Raw genomic sequence first — 18,692 nt, forward strand, 5'->3', positions numbered from 1 at the left:
GGAGGATTTTAAATCCCTTGCACACTTAAATACTATAAAAGTTGAATTTCAGCTGCCCCATTTCCTCTGATGTGTTTCTTTTTTTTTTCCAGTGACTAAATTACCTTAGGACTTTTAGCAGATTTCAGTTCTCTGACTTTATTGCCTTGTTCAACTATTTGTTGATTTAAATCTGTACATTTATTGTCTGCTGCTACTGGCTTTGTTGGTTCTGGGGCAATGACAAGATCTGGCTTCCAATCTTTGCCAAAAATACCTTTAAATTCTGCTTTCAATCTCAGTAACTCTTTTACTGCTTCATCTATCTTCGCCTATAAAAATTAGTACGAAATATAAAAAATGACGGATGTGGACAACAGACCATTTTTTCATTGTATATTTTTTTTGCCTTTATGTTTTAACGGTATACAAATAGAAATGTATATTTAATAGGCTGTCCGAGTTCTATTTAGCTAGATGTACAGTTATCCTGCACTCTCTGTTGAGTAAAAAGAAGGCTACTTATGAAACTTAGTCTACTCTACTATTGTGCCATATTGCGACCATAGACAAGGGCATGTCAGGCCCCCTATATGCCTAGCAGCAGTTAAACATACATTATGCAAGATCTAAATCTGCCTATTGCCGGTCTTTTTTTAGGCCTGAAATGTTATCTAAATTGTTAATTAGACATTAATTAACTTATCCAGACCATAATCAACTCTTGATGTCATCGCTAGACTGCGATATTTATTGGATTAGGATCCGATTTGCTGCTCAACTTTCATTCATGATTAAATCATGAAATGGATATTCGAGACTGTTTTTTATTGTACCGACTTTAGTAATGATGATCGAGGATAGGCCTAAAATTAAATTGCTAAATACTCGGTTCAGAGTGGATCAATTTAACTGAAATTTTCAGCAAATTCCCTTTACATTTACAGTGAGAACTGCCAGCTCTTTATCTTATCTTCCATAATGTATCTTTAATTCGTCCATATTCAATCTAAAATCGATGTCAACATACCACATAGAACAAGTTTAAAAAAAATCTATTATGAATGCTGACTTGGAAAAATAACTCTGTGAAACAAATATTATTTTGACTTAAACCCTCATGAACAATAACACAAAGCTATAAAATTCTTATACTGCAACACACTCACAAGATATCATAAGTCTAAATGTGAATATTTGCATTTGAAAAATAGGGTTGTTCCTTACAACAATATAAACAGTCCTTGCAAATTGAAAATAAAATTGGAACCGTAGTATGTAGAAAAAGTTTTTGAAGATCTGTGTTGTTTAATATATTTGGAACAAAATTTTTTATCACATGTATCTAATCACAATTGCTTTGAGCTACTACAAGTCATAAACAACATGTAACGATGTTGAAAACAATATAAAGAAATACACAAACCTTCTCAGCTTTGTCGGATTTTAATTTTCGTACAAGATCTCCTTGAGATCTAATTTTCTTGTCGACATCAATTGCTGATGATGATTCAGATTTTATTGGGGGAGGACTGTCATCTTGTGGTGATTTCTCGCTAGCTTTACCTTTCTTACTGCTGACTTTCTAAAATTAAATAAACATTAAGTTGTGAGGCTGATGTCCCCCGCAGAAATCCCAAAATAAATAGATGACACATATTAATTAATTGCACATTAATCTTTTTCAAAAGTATTGGGCAATCAAACTGATTATCAACTATACTTAATCTAAGCATAAAATGTTCACGGTCAAACTCAGTCAAGGTTTTGAAGTACCTGGTAGTGAAACTATACACTAAGTTTCATCACTCTCCATCAGTTAGAATCATCAAAGTTATCTTGTTCTAAAGTATCAACCAAGGAAATTGCTTAGCTCTGCTTAAATTAGCTTTAGTGGGAAATGTTAATCATTGAATTCAGTCAAGACATTCACCTAATGAGCATCAACATCAAGTTTAAACATTCTACCTCAATTAAAAGCAGAGTTATGTTCCAAAGTCTTGACTAATCAAATTGCTTATCGCTACTAAGCCTAAGCAGAAATTCCTCATTATCGAACTTATTGATATAAGGTATTGATATAATGAATCTATATTTGGAGTTTCATCGCTCTCACGCAATTAGAACAAAAGTAATCGTGTCCCAAAGCTTCAACCAATTATATTGCATTTATCTGCTCACCCTTCGCTGAAAATGCTCATCTTCGAACTCCATCAAGGCATTCATCTAATGAATGCCTACACCAAGTTTGAACATTCTACCTCAATTGGAAGGAAAGTTTGTGTTACAAAGTCTCGATCAATCAAATTGATTATCACGCTGTAAACCCTGAGCAGAAAATGCTCATTATCGGACTTAGTCATGGTATGGATGTAATGAAACAATACAGCAAGTTTCATCACTCTCACTTTATTAGAACTAAAGTTATCGTGTCCCGAAGCATCAACCAATCAAATAGCTTATCTCTGCTTACCTTAAGCAGAAAATGCTCATCTTCGAAGTCCTTCAAGGCATTCACCTAATAAACACCTACATCAAGTTTGAACATTGTAGCTCAATTACAAGGAAAGTTAATGTGTCCCAAAAAGTGTGACGGACAGACAGAAAGACGGACAAACCCATTTTAATAGTCCCCTGCTTTCTTCGAAAGGCGGGGGATAATAAATACTTTCTAACTCTATTGTCAGTTTAAAAACATCACTTTCTTTTGATAAGAAAGTGTTGACACTCAGTCCTGCCAACAGATACTATACACCACTTGTGAACAGTCTCTCAAAGTGTTACAAAATACATTAGAGAGCTGTCAAGTTTTATATGGACACAGGTATAAAATGTGATCTGTGGTCAAAACACTTTTATTCTGGCAGGTGAGAGTGTCTCTCAATTTATATGACCAAGGAATTTAGACGAATCTGTCAGTGTCAACACTAAATAAGACAGTATAAAAATTGTATTAAGTTTAGGCAACTGTTATATATCCTACCAGTATTTATTATGAATTAGTAACTTTTTTCACTCATGTTACTACTGCACTTCGACATTATACTAACATCCAAAGGAAATTTCACCAAGAAAAATCATTTTAAACCTTTACAATTTAGATAACGAAAATGAACTGGATTTGAACTATTTTGTCTAATTCGAAATACTGCCAATATCTGACAAATTTAAACATGTTTCCATTTAACTTTCATATATATATATATCCTTTCTACATACAACATGTTTTGATTTTCTCAGTCTTATAGGGTGATATTGCAGACAAACTTATTTCATGCATTTACATCAGTTTAATCACTCTAAAAAATTATTTCATATATTTACATCAGTTTCATTGGTATAAAATCACTCAACCATGGAAGCCTATATAGATAACTACTGGTATAGTACATGTGACCTATTTTACCTAATTACAATACTTTATGGAATAATTGTAAAACAATTGATCTCTATTGAAATCAATTACATCATCTAACAAATACTGACAAAGCTAAATTTGTTTAACAACTAATTAATTTCTGGATGTGTCCCACCTTATTGCATCATCTCTTGTTTATGTCAATAAGAAGTAAACAATCAATCCACTCAAGTCAACTGGTATGTCTTATGTATGTTCTCATACTAAAATTATCTGTATTATTATATGAAATCATATTTAGCAATACCCCACACTTTAGAAGTTTTACAGCTGTTGTGTTCACTCTAACAACAGCCAACGTGGGCAATATAATAGTGTGCCAGATGTACAAGACTTATATGTGACATGATCATCCAGTCTTATTTAGAGATAGTCTTGTTCAACCAGACTCACACTATACTATTGAAGTCTGGGGATGAAGACTTTTTCCTGCACAGCAATCACAAGTGGGAGAAATTATGTTCTAAACTTCTTTTTTTATAACAAGAAATACTAGCATAGACTGGATATATTTATATTTAAATAACTAATGAATAATTTTAGATTTAGTGCTTTTTCTCTCAGACATATTGTTCATTGTAATTTAGACCAGTTCATGGATGAAACAAATAAAGTTTACTGGATACATTTGAATAAATCTATGTACAACTAAATAATCAAAAGGTCACTGTGATCCTATAGTTAGGTTAAATTCTATCTGGTGCATCACATCTAATATATTGAGTTATCAATGGAAAGCAACATTTGATGCTGCTAACTGAAGCATTATGGTAACCATTACATCTTTGAATTCTTATAAATCAATGCCAATGATATACATACCTCTTTAGCACTAAGTTCTGAAGGTTTGTGTTTTGAACCAGCAGTTGGCATTTCTTTCTGATGACCATCAGGTATATTCAATAATACACAAGGGTTAGCTTTTCCTGTATTTGGACTGTGAAAATAAAGCAAACAACAATTTACGTATATATACGTATAATCATCCCTTGGCATTCAAGCTTGGATTATACTTCGTGATAAAATTGCTTTCTTTTGTGTCCAAGAGAACATTATCGCTAAAATTGAGCTTATATAAAGTGAAAACCTTGAGTTTGCCTTTACCACAAATATCTAAATGTTCGCTAACAGGTAAGGCTTTCTTTCATACAAGTTTTGAGCGGTGTTGATTAATGCATAAATTCAATTAGTCAATGGTTTTACCCATATACTTGCCACCACAACCATTACAAATTAACAGGTAAATCACATATTTGGATTTACAATCCATATTTTGTTTCACTTAGAATTTCACATCTGTAGTAATTTGAACAAATGTTCCTTCTAAAATTTCGGAACAGGTCATACAACGTAGGTCCCCACACTTGGATACACAGGGTACCAAAATGTCAGAATTAAATTTTGAGGATGTTAATATTCTTTTAAGATTTGGAGGTTTAGTGTATAAGCTAAAAAAGATCACTTCGAGGACAGACCCCTTGGGGTAAACTGGAAACCAAAACCGAAGGGCTAGAAGTTAACATATAGAAAAAAAATACAATTTCCCGGAAAAATCTTGATTCCACTAATTTTCGAACCTCTGTATAAAACACTGGAATCACTTGTGTAGCTTTATAAATATTATTTTTGTTTTGTTCACATTCTATTTAACCAGGAAACAGGATTTATTTTCATGTGTAACTTTTTTCCATAAAAATTACAAAAAATGAAAAGATGCCAAAAAGTTACATTTTGTTCGAACTTTGATAGACGGTAGCACCCTCTAAATTTTTTTTTTTTTTTATTATTTTTTCATCAATTCCGACATAAATTGATGGTAGCCCCTTAACTTTTCAAAATTTTGCAAAATAAGGACCACCTTACACTGTTAGCAATGTAATAAGCCTGTGTTTGTAAACACAACTGATGAGCCCATTTTAAATTTGTTGAATCCAAGCCATATGTTTATCTAGCATTGATCTTTTAATTTAGTTTTCTTACTTACATCAATCTAAGTACATATTAGCATGGATTAAGCGGCTTTAAGCCGTGAAAAAATTTGATATTGTTTCAGGAAGTTATGGTCCAATATGTGCGAATATTGAAAGGAACTGAGATTTTTGGGTTATAAACATACATTTCATCAAAATCGGATAAAAATTGTTACCTCTAATAGTGACCACAAGCTAAAAACATGATTTTTCATACAATAAGGGGCAATAATCCATGAAGTTTTGGTCGGATACATGCCAGTATCGAAAAGAATCAAGATCTTTTTGAGATAATTTGTCACCTATAGAGTGTAAACAAACAAATTGTGGAAGTCAGGACGGACAGGGGCGACAACAATATATGTCCACATGAAAATGTGGGTGTATAAAAATGCAAAATTGATGATAAGCATCTGATTTAGAATAAAACAAAACCATAGTTTTCTGCAAATACCCCTCTCATTCTTTAAGGAAAGTGGCTGAATGCTTACCTAATTGGTTCATATGGTTGATCACATATAAAATAACCTCTTCTCTGTAACTGTATAATATCGCCTTTCTTTAATAAAGCTAAAAATGGATCACCCAACATCAGTTCTTCTTTCTATAAAACCAATATACAGTCATTACTAGGTTTATTAAAACAGAGAAAGAGATACCGGTACATAAATACAAGTTTACTAATCAGATCTATTTGATTTATTTTATAAACAATTAACTGAAATTGCTATAAAATAAGAAATTTGGAATTGAAAGGGGCTGATTTAGGTTAAAATAAAGTAATATATTAATTTGAATATAGATGCAAGATTAAATTTTAAATTTAAACACAGAATTGGTAATTTTGAATGAAGACAGATTGTCACAATTATCCAATGAAATCAACAATTCTATTTTTGATCAAGATCAAACAGGGAATGCAGTTTTAATGTGAAGATTGAACACGCCTATGATCACATTTACTACATGAATATGGTAGTAGATATGAACTCTGATCTTTGGCTACTCACAATAATTTCATCACAAAAATTGTACATTTATAAATTATAGAGTTACCTTGGAATCTCTGTTAATGTAGGTCTTAAAATCTTCATCTTTAGCTAAAACTGGTTTAGAAATGATGTGATCATACTGAACACAGACTGTTGGTATAAAGGCACCTTGTGGACATTCACATAACCAGGTTAACTTTTGTGTTTTTTTGAAATCCTGTCAAATAGAAATAGTATGTCATTCTTTCTTTATAATTCATTTCACAAAGAGCAGACACACACATGACTAGCCAACCCCGGAGAAAACTACATGACTTGCAATTAAATAAACTGAACAATCTGAAAATTTCTGCTAAGAAATCTTCTCGGTAGAATATTCTTAGGATTCCAGTGACCACAATAAGCTTAAATATTGGTGTATAAAACAATACAAAATATGCAAACTACATCCATTTGCATATTAAAGATCCATTATGTAAGAGCTAAATCTGCCTATTTGCAGTTCTTTATTTTGGCTTCAAATATTATATAAACTATCATTTAGACATTTATTAACATGACAAGCCCATAATCAACTCTCTTGACAATCGGATGGCAGAGATTTCAATGGATTAGAATGCCCACAAGATTAAATTAATTGAATGATAAAATGGATAACCAAGACTTAGTTAAAACGATAATAAACAATCAACGCTAATTCCAACACTCATCACTTCGCTCAGAATAAAGCAATTTGATTGCAATTCTCAATATATTAATTTCTCATCACCTATTTTTGAACTATTATAGCAAGAATGGTTAGCTCTTTATCAAAATCTTACATAATATATCTTTAAGTTCACAAAACAGTGTACATAGAAATTAATGCAGTACTCTGTTTAAAATGACCGTTTCCAACAAAGTGGTTTCTTGCAACTTTAAATATCAGTCAGAAAATGACAACATTAATATTACAACTTAAATTAGTCCGTATTTTAGAAATTTGTATTGAAATGAATTCAACTGAAGTTAAGTATCATCTATGGGAATAGTTGCTTGAATTAATCTATATTGCTTCAAAAACATATAAACTAAACCTACTGTATTATCTAGATTCAAATCAGCTTCAATTGATGTAACATTGCCTTTAGTATCCCTGAAAACAACACAAAAGGTATCAGAATCATTTAAAAAAATCAAGCATACTAGACATTGACATATGGTTCACAATTGTTTAGATAATAGTAGATAAACATCATCTTTATCAAAGACAATTTGAAGAATCAAATACCTTAGATCAGTTTTCTTCTCCCTTAATTGATAAAGAAATAGTTTCTTACTTTTTAATAGATTTAATGACCAAGTTTCCCCAGTTAATAAATGTCACTGTTTCTCCTTCCTTGATAACCTTAGCGTCTGCTCCATCAATATATATCTTTGGTCCATACCATACTGTTTTATTACCAACATCTTTATTCTAAATAAGTACCAGGCATACATTAAAAATAAACAAAGTCATTAACTATTGCTAAAACTAGTTCAAGAAGTATTACTAACAGTTTTGTTATTTTTGTTTTTGAGTTTATTTTCGAACTCTGTATATCTGTACTGAATAAATGAATTTAATTCAATTCACAGTAATTATTATGCTAATTAGCACAGGCCAAACTATTACTTCCATAACTCTACACTTCAGTTTACCATTTAAAACATTTGCCTAACAAGAAACTTTACCTTAGGGTGAGCAGCTACTTCTTTTGATTCAACTTTAGCTCCATTTACATGAATAGGAACAACATCATCTTTTGATAAAGCTGTATATCTTGGTACAACAGGATCTATTACCTACAAAATCAATAAGATGGTATTTGTATTATACAGCTTTAATACAAAAACAATGAAATATATCCTGGAAGAGACAGTTGTACTTTCGCTAGTAAACAAAATTTAATATATTTAGCACATTATAACCTTTGAGTTATGTACATTGTATTCTACATAGTGAGCTCAACCAAAGTATGTTTTTCTTTGAATGTCACCACAGATTTTACGATATTTTTTGTTCTATTAATTTCCCTGTATATTTCAACATGGCTAATGATGTAGTGAACCTTTTAGGTGGTGATTTATAACCTATTACATAAGATTACATATTATAAATCTGACCTTTTTATTGACAGACCAGATTTTGTCCCATTCCATCATATTGACAGATCTTGAAGAACCCTGAAAAGTATAATTAACTTAATTGATTAATAAATCTTATCATAGATCTTTAATCTCTTTTTATTGATTTTCCTACTCAAATCATGGGCTAAGTGAAAGGTATCCAAAGACTATAGAATGTTCCACACAGCCCACAATTTCGCGGCACAGTGGGAAGAGAACCCCCCGGGACCACTTAACGATATATATATTGGAGTTTTTGTGCCCCCACAAGATCCTGTTCCTCATGCAAACTCAGTGGTCACTCTGACCCTGATTCAAATATTCATTATTTGAATCTTACTCAAATATGCTATTCAATTCAAATGATAAATTTTTGGATGGCTTTTTTTTTAGAATCTAAAACTTATATATTTCTCCAATCAATAACTTTCTCTTTTATCTATTTCATTTTTGAATGTTAGTTGATTTTTTTTAGCTGATGAACACCAAATATTAGTTCAAATAGCCTTGAAAAACTGATCTCTATTATTCATAAAACACAATCAACAATATTCAGAAATATAAAGTCTACGTTCTTATTTACCTCACTGATATTAAATACATCACTCAATAATGCTTAGTGAATAAAATATACTAGATAAAAGGTAAGTGTTTAATGTACCTGTGAAATGATAAATTGCTTTAGACCATCTACAGTCATACCACGCCTTAATACACCTCTAACTGTAGGAAAACGAGGATCATCCCTAAAATATAACAATAAATGTCTATAAAACAATAGTTTATTATTGTTTGGCATTAGCTACAATATGTACAAATCAACCAGTCTAAAGGTGATAACAATACGTTTCCACATTTATCGTGGGCAAAAAAGCAATTTTTAGAACCAAATCACACATTTACAAATACAGACACTTGATTTATTAGTTATTTTATGTCTTACAATGTCAGTGTTTCTATCTTGTTCACCTGTTTTCTAGTTAAAATCATTAGGTGTGGTGCGGTCCTCCTGCATTTACAATGACAGATTTAGACATTCACAAAAGTAATGAATTTAAATCTTACCAGCCATCAACCAGACCTTCATTTACAAACCATGTCAGTTTACGTTTTGACATAACAGTGTTCTGTAGGTTCAGACGACTGTATTCATATATATGTGGTTTCCTTAATCCTGAAAGAAAGATAATTCTTTAACTGACAATCATTCTGTGACATATCAAAAATTATGTTACCATTAAATAAACCGCATTACAACAAATTTATTACAAGAATACATAAGACCTGTGATTAAAATTACAAATATACAAAATAGTACTAATTCTATTAATAGAGAGTTTTTTGTTTTATCTACAATACCGAGAATTAAATTTGATATTACCCAACACATCAATGAACCAGAAATATTGATCATCTCTATCATGATACTCTGTTGTTCTTAGAGCATGTGTTACACCTTCAACACTATCAACTATAGGACATGCAAAATCATACGTAGGATAAACCCTGAAAATAAACAATTTTATTTGAAATATCTAACATTATTTCTTTATTTTTTGAAATATTCAGTTGAAATAATCTTAGGAGTAACTGCAATATTTTAAACATACATTATACAAGAGCTAAATCTGCCTATTGCAGGTCTTTCTTTAGGCCTGAAATGTTATATATAAACTATTAATTAGACATTTATTAACAAAACAAGACCATAATCAACTCTCGATGGAATTGGATACTCCAGATTTTAACTAGATTAGAACGGTTTGCCATTTAAAATTTAATTTATAAAAATGGGAAAGCCAGGCTAAGTCTCGAATATACCAGAACCCTGGTTACCACTATGTAAACATCATGTCAAAATTACAAACAGTTATAATTTGGCTCAGAATGAAGTAATTTGAATGAAATTTTCAATATTTTCTTTTTCTATCATCTATTTTTGAATTATTACAGCTAGAATAACTAACTCTTTATTAGACTATTAACTAATATATCTTTAAGTTTCGTACAACTATCAATATTGGAATCAGGAGTTTGAACACAGTGTACATGCCTTGGAATTACACGTTAGAAAGTAGTCAACTATTTGTGTACGACAAAAGCTGTCAATGCCCGAAAAATATAGCATGTCAAAACATATAGCATTTGTAGATTTTGCATATCAAACCTCAATCTTGCAAGCGATTGTTCGATGTGCAGATTGGTTAATGAAAGTAACTTTACTAATTCTATGGGGTGTGCAAATGTAGCCCTGTTTATTCATGGAATATTCATTTTCCAAAAGGTCTGGCAGAAGCAGTATCAATTTGTCCTGTTGACAACTATTAGTTATACGAGAAATCAAAAAATTTTCATTTCATCTTGATCAATAATTCATTATAAATCTAGATCTGTGAACATACTTGTATTTATCTCCTGTTTTAATATGGGTTTCATTTTTACATCTATAAATAGTTGGATCTCTCATACATCCATTATCACTAGACATATTGATTTTAGCACGAACAGCACACTTCTGCCCAAACTCACTTCCTTTCTTCATTGCATTCCACATTTCCATATTTTTATCGACACCTAAAAAGAAATTTATGTGTGGACATAATAAGATAAAACAAAAGTACCACAAAATTTTATTAGCTATGAGAAATGGTATCAGGTTTTCTAAACAAAAAAGTAGACATGTGGTAATACACTGTCTCATATACATGTAGCTAAATGCAGTAATGGTTTGGAAAGAAAAAAAAACCACATGAATGAATCTGATTATCTAAAGATCTGCTCAAATTTTGATATCAAATTTTAATTTGAAGTGTAATTACTGTCTAAACAAAAAAACATTACTTACTATTGTTTCTATTTTTAGATTCTTTGCGATCTTCTCTTTCTTGTTTCATGACTTCTGGTTCTGTGTCATCAACATATGCATTGCCTTTACGTATCATAACTTCACAATAATCTTGTAATTTTTCGAAATGATCCGAGGTATGGGTGAAGATGTCATATTTTATACCCAACATGGCTATATCTTCCAAAATAACCTGAAATCCGTGAAATACGGTTGAATATACAATAACTCATTGATGATGATAATTCTTTTTCATCAGCTTGTACATGAGGTTTTCGAGCCTGTGAATACCTTCAGCTTTGGTCAGATCTTGTATATACAGAAGACCGTAAACAATGCTGTATTCATTACTGTTGGTGCATGCACAAATTGTGCATATTCTTTATTGTCCATAAAAAATAAAAAAATAGTTTGCTACATCTATAATTTTCCTGTTTCTCTGTTAAAGTGTTGCATGTTTTTACGTGTTAGCAACATCCGAAAATAAAATGATCAATGTAACTACCTCGTGTATCTTTTTTTAATATTACGACTTCCAACCTGAAAAGTGTATTGAACGCTACTTACATTTACACTATAAGCTTATATCAGGCCTTGAAATTTGAAGTCGCAAAATGAAATTAGCGAACACGAATTATCGCACCATTAAATTATTGAATTTTACTAATAGATCTTTTGGGCTTAAAATAGTGGGCGACATGTTCCCAAAACCATGCTGTGGTTGATTTTCGATGTCACCATCACATTGCTGTTCATTAATTCAGGTGCAAAGTTATCCTCAATACTTGGAATTAGCAATCGAACAAGCGATTTTTAGGTGAAGAAACACGTGCGAGGCTGGAAGGGAAACGTGAAATTTAGATCTGTTGTATTTGAGAATTTTGCCAAAACTATTTAAAGACATTGACAGTTATGTTTAAAATAATTATAAAGAATATGAAACTAAAAAATATTCAAATTACAGTGAAGAAATCTAATCCTAATCCTTTCGTCTCAATTAGAACCTCTATCTGAATCCAGAAAATAGTAGCCAATCATAATTAGCGATTACGATAATCTATCAAAGAAAGGCTTGTTTTTGTTCATTATTTCATGTAACTTGATAGTAAATAAAGAATATGCACACAAGCTGTCACAATGGGCATAATTTGTGATTAAAAGGCATATCAGAAGCCCAGTATTGTGTCAATGTTCGATAAGCTACTTACAACGTACAACTAGATTATTAGGCTCTGTTAGATGTCAACAGGTCGTAATGTAATTTGATATTTTCTTGTCTGTTGAAATGTAATTGGACATACACATGTATGATACCAAAAGAAAAAGAATTCTTTCAAATGCTTTTTATTTATGAATAGTTTGAGTCTGAGTTATCCTACTACAGTAATAATAATACATAAACAGTGTTTATCTGAGTTATCCTACTACAGTAATAATAATACATAAACAGTGTTTATCTGAGTTATCCTACTACAGTAATAATAATACATAAACGGTGTTTATCTGAGTTATCCTACTACAGTAATAATAATACATAAACAGTGTTTATTTATAATTTATGCATTTTTAAATTTAATGTAATAAGCATAGAAATTTGCAAGTGTTAAATAGCTGCCGCAAAATATTTGGCAAACACATTTTATCACTCCAGTGTGAATTTCTGATCTTAAGGCCTGTTATAATTGAACGTACCTTCTCATATTCAGCATTCTCTTTAGCAGGATTAGTATCATCAAAACGCATGATAAGCTTACCATTAAAACTTTGTTGATAGTATTGATTAAGTAGGGCAGCTTTAGCATGACCAACATGTAGATATCTGAAAAACATATTCTCTAGTAATTACAATATATCTGACAACTTAATAATAAAAGAATTTTATTTGTTGTTCTTATAAGCACTTAAGTGCTAAATGAAAAACTTCTGATAACTGAATATAAAATCAAAGCATAATCATAGAGATGTTTTCTGTATAATCAAGACTAAAACAAGTATCTCGGGTTCAACTAAAATCTGATACTGTAATGGTCATGCGGTAATTTGATTGCCTGTAACAATGACAATTGTGGGTGCTTCATCGCTCGTCAAACAGTCCTCATTCAAGTGGACATTATTTCAATATATGTCACCCTAAAGTCAGAAAAAAAAAATCAACCTACCCACTGGCTTCTGGTGGAAATCGAACAATAACTTTACCCATCTCTGCACCTGGTAGCTCAACAAATTTACCTTCATCCTTTTTAATCTATATATAATGAAGGCAACTAAATAACTGACAAAAGATTGTGAAAGGAAAGCTGGAAAAATATGTTTACACTGCAAATAACTTTTAAAGCTGCCTGTCATCATTGGCATTTTTAATGGTTTAATTCACACTAAATGTACTCAAAATCTATTATGAAATAAAATGGGGTTTAACAACTTATGGTTCTGCACCTACTGGGCTAATAAAGATGGGTGTACACCATGTATGTGCTATGAGGAAAATTTTGCCCAGACCACATTATGTCCTACTCTTATTTTGAATTCCAAATGTCAAGGGTTCTTTTACGTGTATGCCTACATAACTCATCTTTTTTTCCCAAGATGAGTTTATTACAGTAGTAGATGTTCTTTATTTCCTAATGACACGGACAGGAAAATTTTGCTTGTCGATTTTAAATGGACAAGAAATTCAAGAGGCAATTTTTTTTTTAATGAAAATAATTCTATTATCTTTAGATTACAAGTTATGTTATACTTTGGAGTATAAACTGTTTATATTTATATTGAAAACGTACGATAATGAATAACATTAACCTACTTGAAGATCGTGTGATGTCAGAATTTGTTTGATGGAAAATAACGACGATAATGGAAGGACATATAGTCGAACACTAAAAGAGGTCAATTATGATATGTGTATTTTTTTTATTGAATAGGGTAAACTCTGGTAACCCAATGTAAGTTCAGGGAAAAAACATAAGAATTCTGTATACTTGACGAAGAATTCTGAATACCTGACACATGCACAGATGTCACAAAATGTCTGATATAGAAAGCGATGTTTTTACATTTTGCAAGGAAGTAAAAAAAAAATCAATAAACTTTCCGTTTTTGGTCATCATTACGGTCCTAATTTTATTGTTATTCAATATCAATAAGTGAAAATATGTGTTACCTGCATTTTCTTTCATATGACATTTTTGTAACAAGTGCTACAAAATCAACACGCATTTCGCGTGTTTGCGTCCATCAATTTGGATCCCTGCTAATGACAAACAAATGTTCTTGCGAGTATGATTTAATTGGAAAACAAAGACAATATGAAAAGTCACTTACAGAACTATCCCCAGCCTTTTCTGTTTTTGTAGAATTTCCTGATGGTTTAAGTTCGGAGAGAACAGATCCAAACAATTCTTGATTTGATAAAAACTGATAATATCTCTTCACATTAAGACAACAATTCGCATCGTCTACCATCTTCTGCCACACAGAGCTCACTTAAAAAATATGAATTACAGTTATATTTTTAGTACATTTATTGAATAGTTATCCTTGTCACAATATGTTCATTCAAGTATATATCACACAAAAAATCTATTTTTAGCTGAAAGTGTATTTCTAATGACCAGGATAAATAGATTTATAGGTCGAAATAGTACAAAAAGCCCACAATAAATAAGTTAATTATTACAGACTGTCAACTGCTGTTGGTCCAGCTGTATATCAGTACTGTACGGATTATAGAATTGCATGAATCTTTGCATTGCTGAACCAAAGCAGATTCACGAACTTGAAAGAATTTTTAAGTTTTCTGATGTCAAAGAAATAAAAAGGTTGCATACTACATTATTCCTGTGGAGCAATGTACGTGATTTCCTAAATAATTTAAGTGTTTGTGTACATATATGGATAATGTGTGACGTGATTGGACTTTGATAATTGAGAGTGATAGGTTATTTACTAAAGCAACAAGTTTGAAAAAAAAATAGCGACATTTCATGACCTGGTACATGTACAGTAACTACTCTCATGCTGGCACAGACAGCTATTTATTGTCTTAAAATTAGAGTAGCATGTCATTCATAATGGTATCTGCATTAATATTTTTATTATTCAATATGTACTGTCTTCAATAATCTTGAAAGATTATATTTCTTATAAGTTTGGATATAATTTCAAATCAAAAGTTATATATTTCAATTCAAATATTTCAATTCTTATCAAGAATATCACTTTCAATTTTTCTAAAAATAATCATTTATCCAAGAAAATTATTTTCAAACAATTCAACGGATAGTGACCATACTTACTGTATAAGGTTTCCCACACACAAAAATCAGCCAATGTTAGACCATGGCCAACTAGATAGGTTACTGGGGCCAAAGCTCTATCCAGATATTCAATGGCATCTTTGAAATCTGATGTACAAGCTAGACGTCTTCTAGAAAATGTCATCCAATGGTCCACCTAAAAAAAATATTTTGTTAAAAAGTGTTTAAATATATACTTTTAGCAGTAGGACAAAAATAACAGTGCAGATAGGTTGTCACTTCAGGCATCAAAACATACAACCACAACAGCTAAATCATCCGAGCGGTCAACAAGGGTTGTCGCATATTTATTCTTTTGTAGGTAATTGGGGGCATTTACAAGACAATTTCATTTGTCATTTGAGGGTTCACAAGGTTCTACAAACTGAAACAAGGGACTTAACTCTAGCTTCTTCGTTTGACTAATTTAAATGATGCATATAAATTTCATACAGATCGGATGATAACGTTTGGCGTTCACACGGTTCAACAAAGTTAAACAAGAGCAATAACTCTAAAAGTAATTATATTTAGAAATTGTTGAAATTCAACAGGTTTCTTCATTACACTAATTTACATGATGCGTATAAAGTACATACAAATCGGATGATAACATTTGACATTGGAGTGTTCACAAGGTGAAACAAAATGAAACAAGGGCCATAACTGAAAAAGAAATTAACGGAAATTGCTGAAATTCAATATGATTCTTATTCAGATCAGATAATAACTTCCGTCATTCGAGTGATCATAAGACATAATTAACAGAAATTGCTGAAATTCAATAGGCTTCTTTAAATTAATTCACTAATTTAAATGATGCATATGCATTTCATACAGATCAGATGATATGTTTGTCATTAGAGTGTTCAAAAGGTTCAACAAAGTGAAACAAGGGCCATGACTCGAAATGAAATTCATGAAAATTATTGAAATTAAATAGACTTCTTCATCTTACTGATGTACACAAGATATATCAATTTCAATACAATCAGATGATAAATGTAATCTGTAGAGTTTTCACAAGAAATTGTACGGCAATATACAACCACATTTCAATGTGGGCATAAAAAAAATTAAAAATAACTTCGAGCAATGTAATAATTTGCATTGACTACGTCATGGCGACAACATGCAACATGGATTATGTGGCATAATCATCAAATCATTACATAACTCCATGACTCCAAGAATGGGACATCCTACTTATACGTTCATGAGAATCCCTCAGTGGCAAGCTAGTAGGCTTTCTTGTGGGATAACACTCTTTTTCACATTAATGTTGTCCTTGACATTTTTGTGATCCAGTTTGCTATTGTGGGACATTCTTTATTCATTACCTAATACCAAAATAGAGTCCACAATTCAGAACCCAAAATGAAAACCACTTTGATGTCTTAAAACAAATCTGGTGTGTGTGCTATATTGTTGAATTCCAGATTCTTGTAGCATGTGTGCTACTTTGTACTACAGGTTGCATTTAGATACAGGAGTAAGGCACTAATCAGGAGGTCTGGGGTTCAATCCTGGTGTTGGCTGAGAAAATTCCCTAGTATTTTCCAGTGTGGTTTCCCCATGTCAGTGGGTGCAGGACGGATGGTTGGGAAAAGACAGTAGTCTATTCGTTCAGTTGGGACAAAAAAATAAGGTCCTGTGAACTTGTTTGCAAGCACGTAACAGAACCCTTGAGAGTAGAAATTTGATATGAGAGTAGGTTTAGTGCCACTGTATGGGTAAGGATTTCCTTGATAGCACACTGTACATTAAACGCCCGTCTTCATAATAGTCCAATCTGTGCAGAAAAGTTAGACGCTAACCCCATTTCATTTATTTCAATACTACTCTAGATTATGAACCAAATATAAAATCAAAAAGAATACGAAACCATTTGTGATATCAGTTTACTTTGTATATTTTATTGTAAGAGAAAAAACCAAAACAACCAAGGAGATAAATGTGTATAATATTAGACCACAATGAAAAAAGATTTCAAAAACAGAACATTTACCTCGGTCTTTTGTAGATTTGTTGAACCTTGTAGAGCAAGACTTGGATTACTTCGAGCTAAGTAACGACAAATAGATGATGGTGTTGTAAAACTGGTCTGTCTGAAAATTGAAATACACTAAGAATGGAGTCGTTTGCTATCACAACTTACAGAGTATGCAATTTTTAAGTCAGAATAATAGTCAATATACCAGTATTATTAGATCTAACAATTTGCATCAGATGTTTTAGTTATAAAGTTATGTGACAATTATACTGACACAGAAAAAAATCCTGGAATTTAGTAATCCATTGATTTTCATTAACTACTTTGTTTAATAGATTATGATTTTTTTGCACATTTATTTTTTTCGAAAGTATCGAGCAATCAAACTGATTATCAACTATACACTAAGTTTCATCACTCTCTATCAGATAGAATCAAATTCAAAGAAATTGCTTACGTCTGCTTATCTTTAGTGGAAAATGTTAATCATTGAACTCAGTCAGGATATTCACCTAATGAACATCAAGCTTAAACATTCTACCTCAATTAAAAGCAATTTTTTATGTTCCAAAGTCTTGACCACTCAAACTACTTATCGCTCCTTAGCCTAAGCAGAAAATTCTTATCAAACTTAGTCAAGGTATAGCAAATCTATACTCAGAGTTTCATAGCTCTCACTTAATTATAACCAAAGTTATTATGCCCAAACACATCAACTAATCAAATTGCTCGTCTCTTCTTACCGTAAGTAGACAATGTTCATCATCGAACTCCATCAAGGCATTCACCTAATGAATGCTTATACCAAGTTTGAACATTCTACCTCAATTAGAAGGAGAGTTATTGCGTTTCAAAGTCTTGACCAATCAAACTGCTTATCGCTCTGCTTACCCTCAGCAGAAAATGTTCATTATCGAACTTAGTCAAGGTATTGATGTGATGAAACTATACACCAAGTTTCATCACTCTCACTTAATTAGAACTAAAGTTATCGTGTCCCAAAGCATCGACCAATCAAATTGATCATCTCTGCTTACCCTTAGCAGAAAATT

At 31.5% G+C, this 18,692-nt stretch overlaps 1 protein-coding gene across 1 annotated transcript in view; it reads right to left on the reverse strand.

The window, feature by feature from the left end:
- LOC126822273 (bifunctional glutamate/proline--tRNA ligase) overlaps nt 1-18,692 on the reverse strand; it is a 30,777-nt gene that overhangs the window by 9,768 nt on the left and 2,317 nt on the right. Inside the window, exons 3-21 of the mRNA XM_050551053.2 lie at nt 17,656-17,755; nt 15,648-15,804; nt 14,674-14,834; nt 13,512-13,597; nt 13,045-13,171; nt 11,353-11,545; nt 10,910-11,081; nt 9,889-10,013; nt 9,573-9,681; nt 9,169-9,253; nt 8,505-8,564; nt 8,073-8,183; nt 7,679-7,815; nt 7,440-7,494; nt 6,424-6,576; nt 5,859-5,971; nt 4,220-4,334; nt 1,406-1,564; nt 105-311 (exon numbers count right to left, since the gene is read on the reverse strand). Of these exons, the coding sequence (XP_050407010.2) occupies nt 105-311; nt 1,406-1,564; nt 4,220-4,334; nt 5,859-5,971; nt 6,424-6,576; nt 7,440-7,494; nt 7,679-7,815; nt 8,073-8,183; nt 8,505-8,564; nt 9,169-9,253; nt 9,573-9,681; nt 9,889-10,013; nt 10,910-11,081; nt 11,353-11,545; nt 13,045-13,171; nt 13,512-13,597; nt 14,674-14,834; nt 15,648-15,804; nt 17,656-17,755 (2,425 nt within the window). The remainder of the gene's footprint in view (nt 1-104; nt 312-1,405; nt 1,565-4,219; nt 4,335-5,858; nt 5,972-6,423; nt 6,577-7,439; nt 7,495-7,678; nt 7,816-8,072; nt 8,184-8,504; nt 8,565-9,168; nt 9,254-9,572; nt 9,682-9,888; nt 10,014-10,909; nt 11,082-11,352; nt 11,546-13,044; nt 13,172-13,511; nt 13,598-14,673; nt 14,835-15,647; nt 15,805-17,655; nt 17,756-18,692) is intronic.

The sequence above is a fragment of the Patella vulgata genome, chromosome 5 (genome assembly GCF_932274485.2).
Source record: "Patella vulgata chromosome 5, xgPatVulg1.2, whole genome shotgun sequence".
Lineage (NCBI taxonomy): Eukaryota > Metazoa > Mollusca > Gastropoda > Patellidae > Patella > Patella vulgata.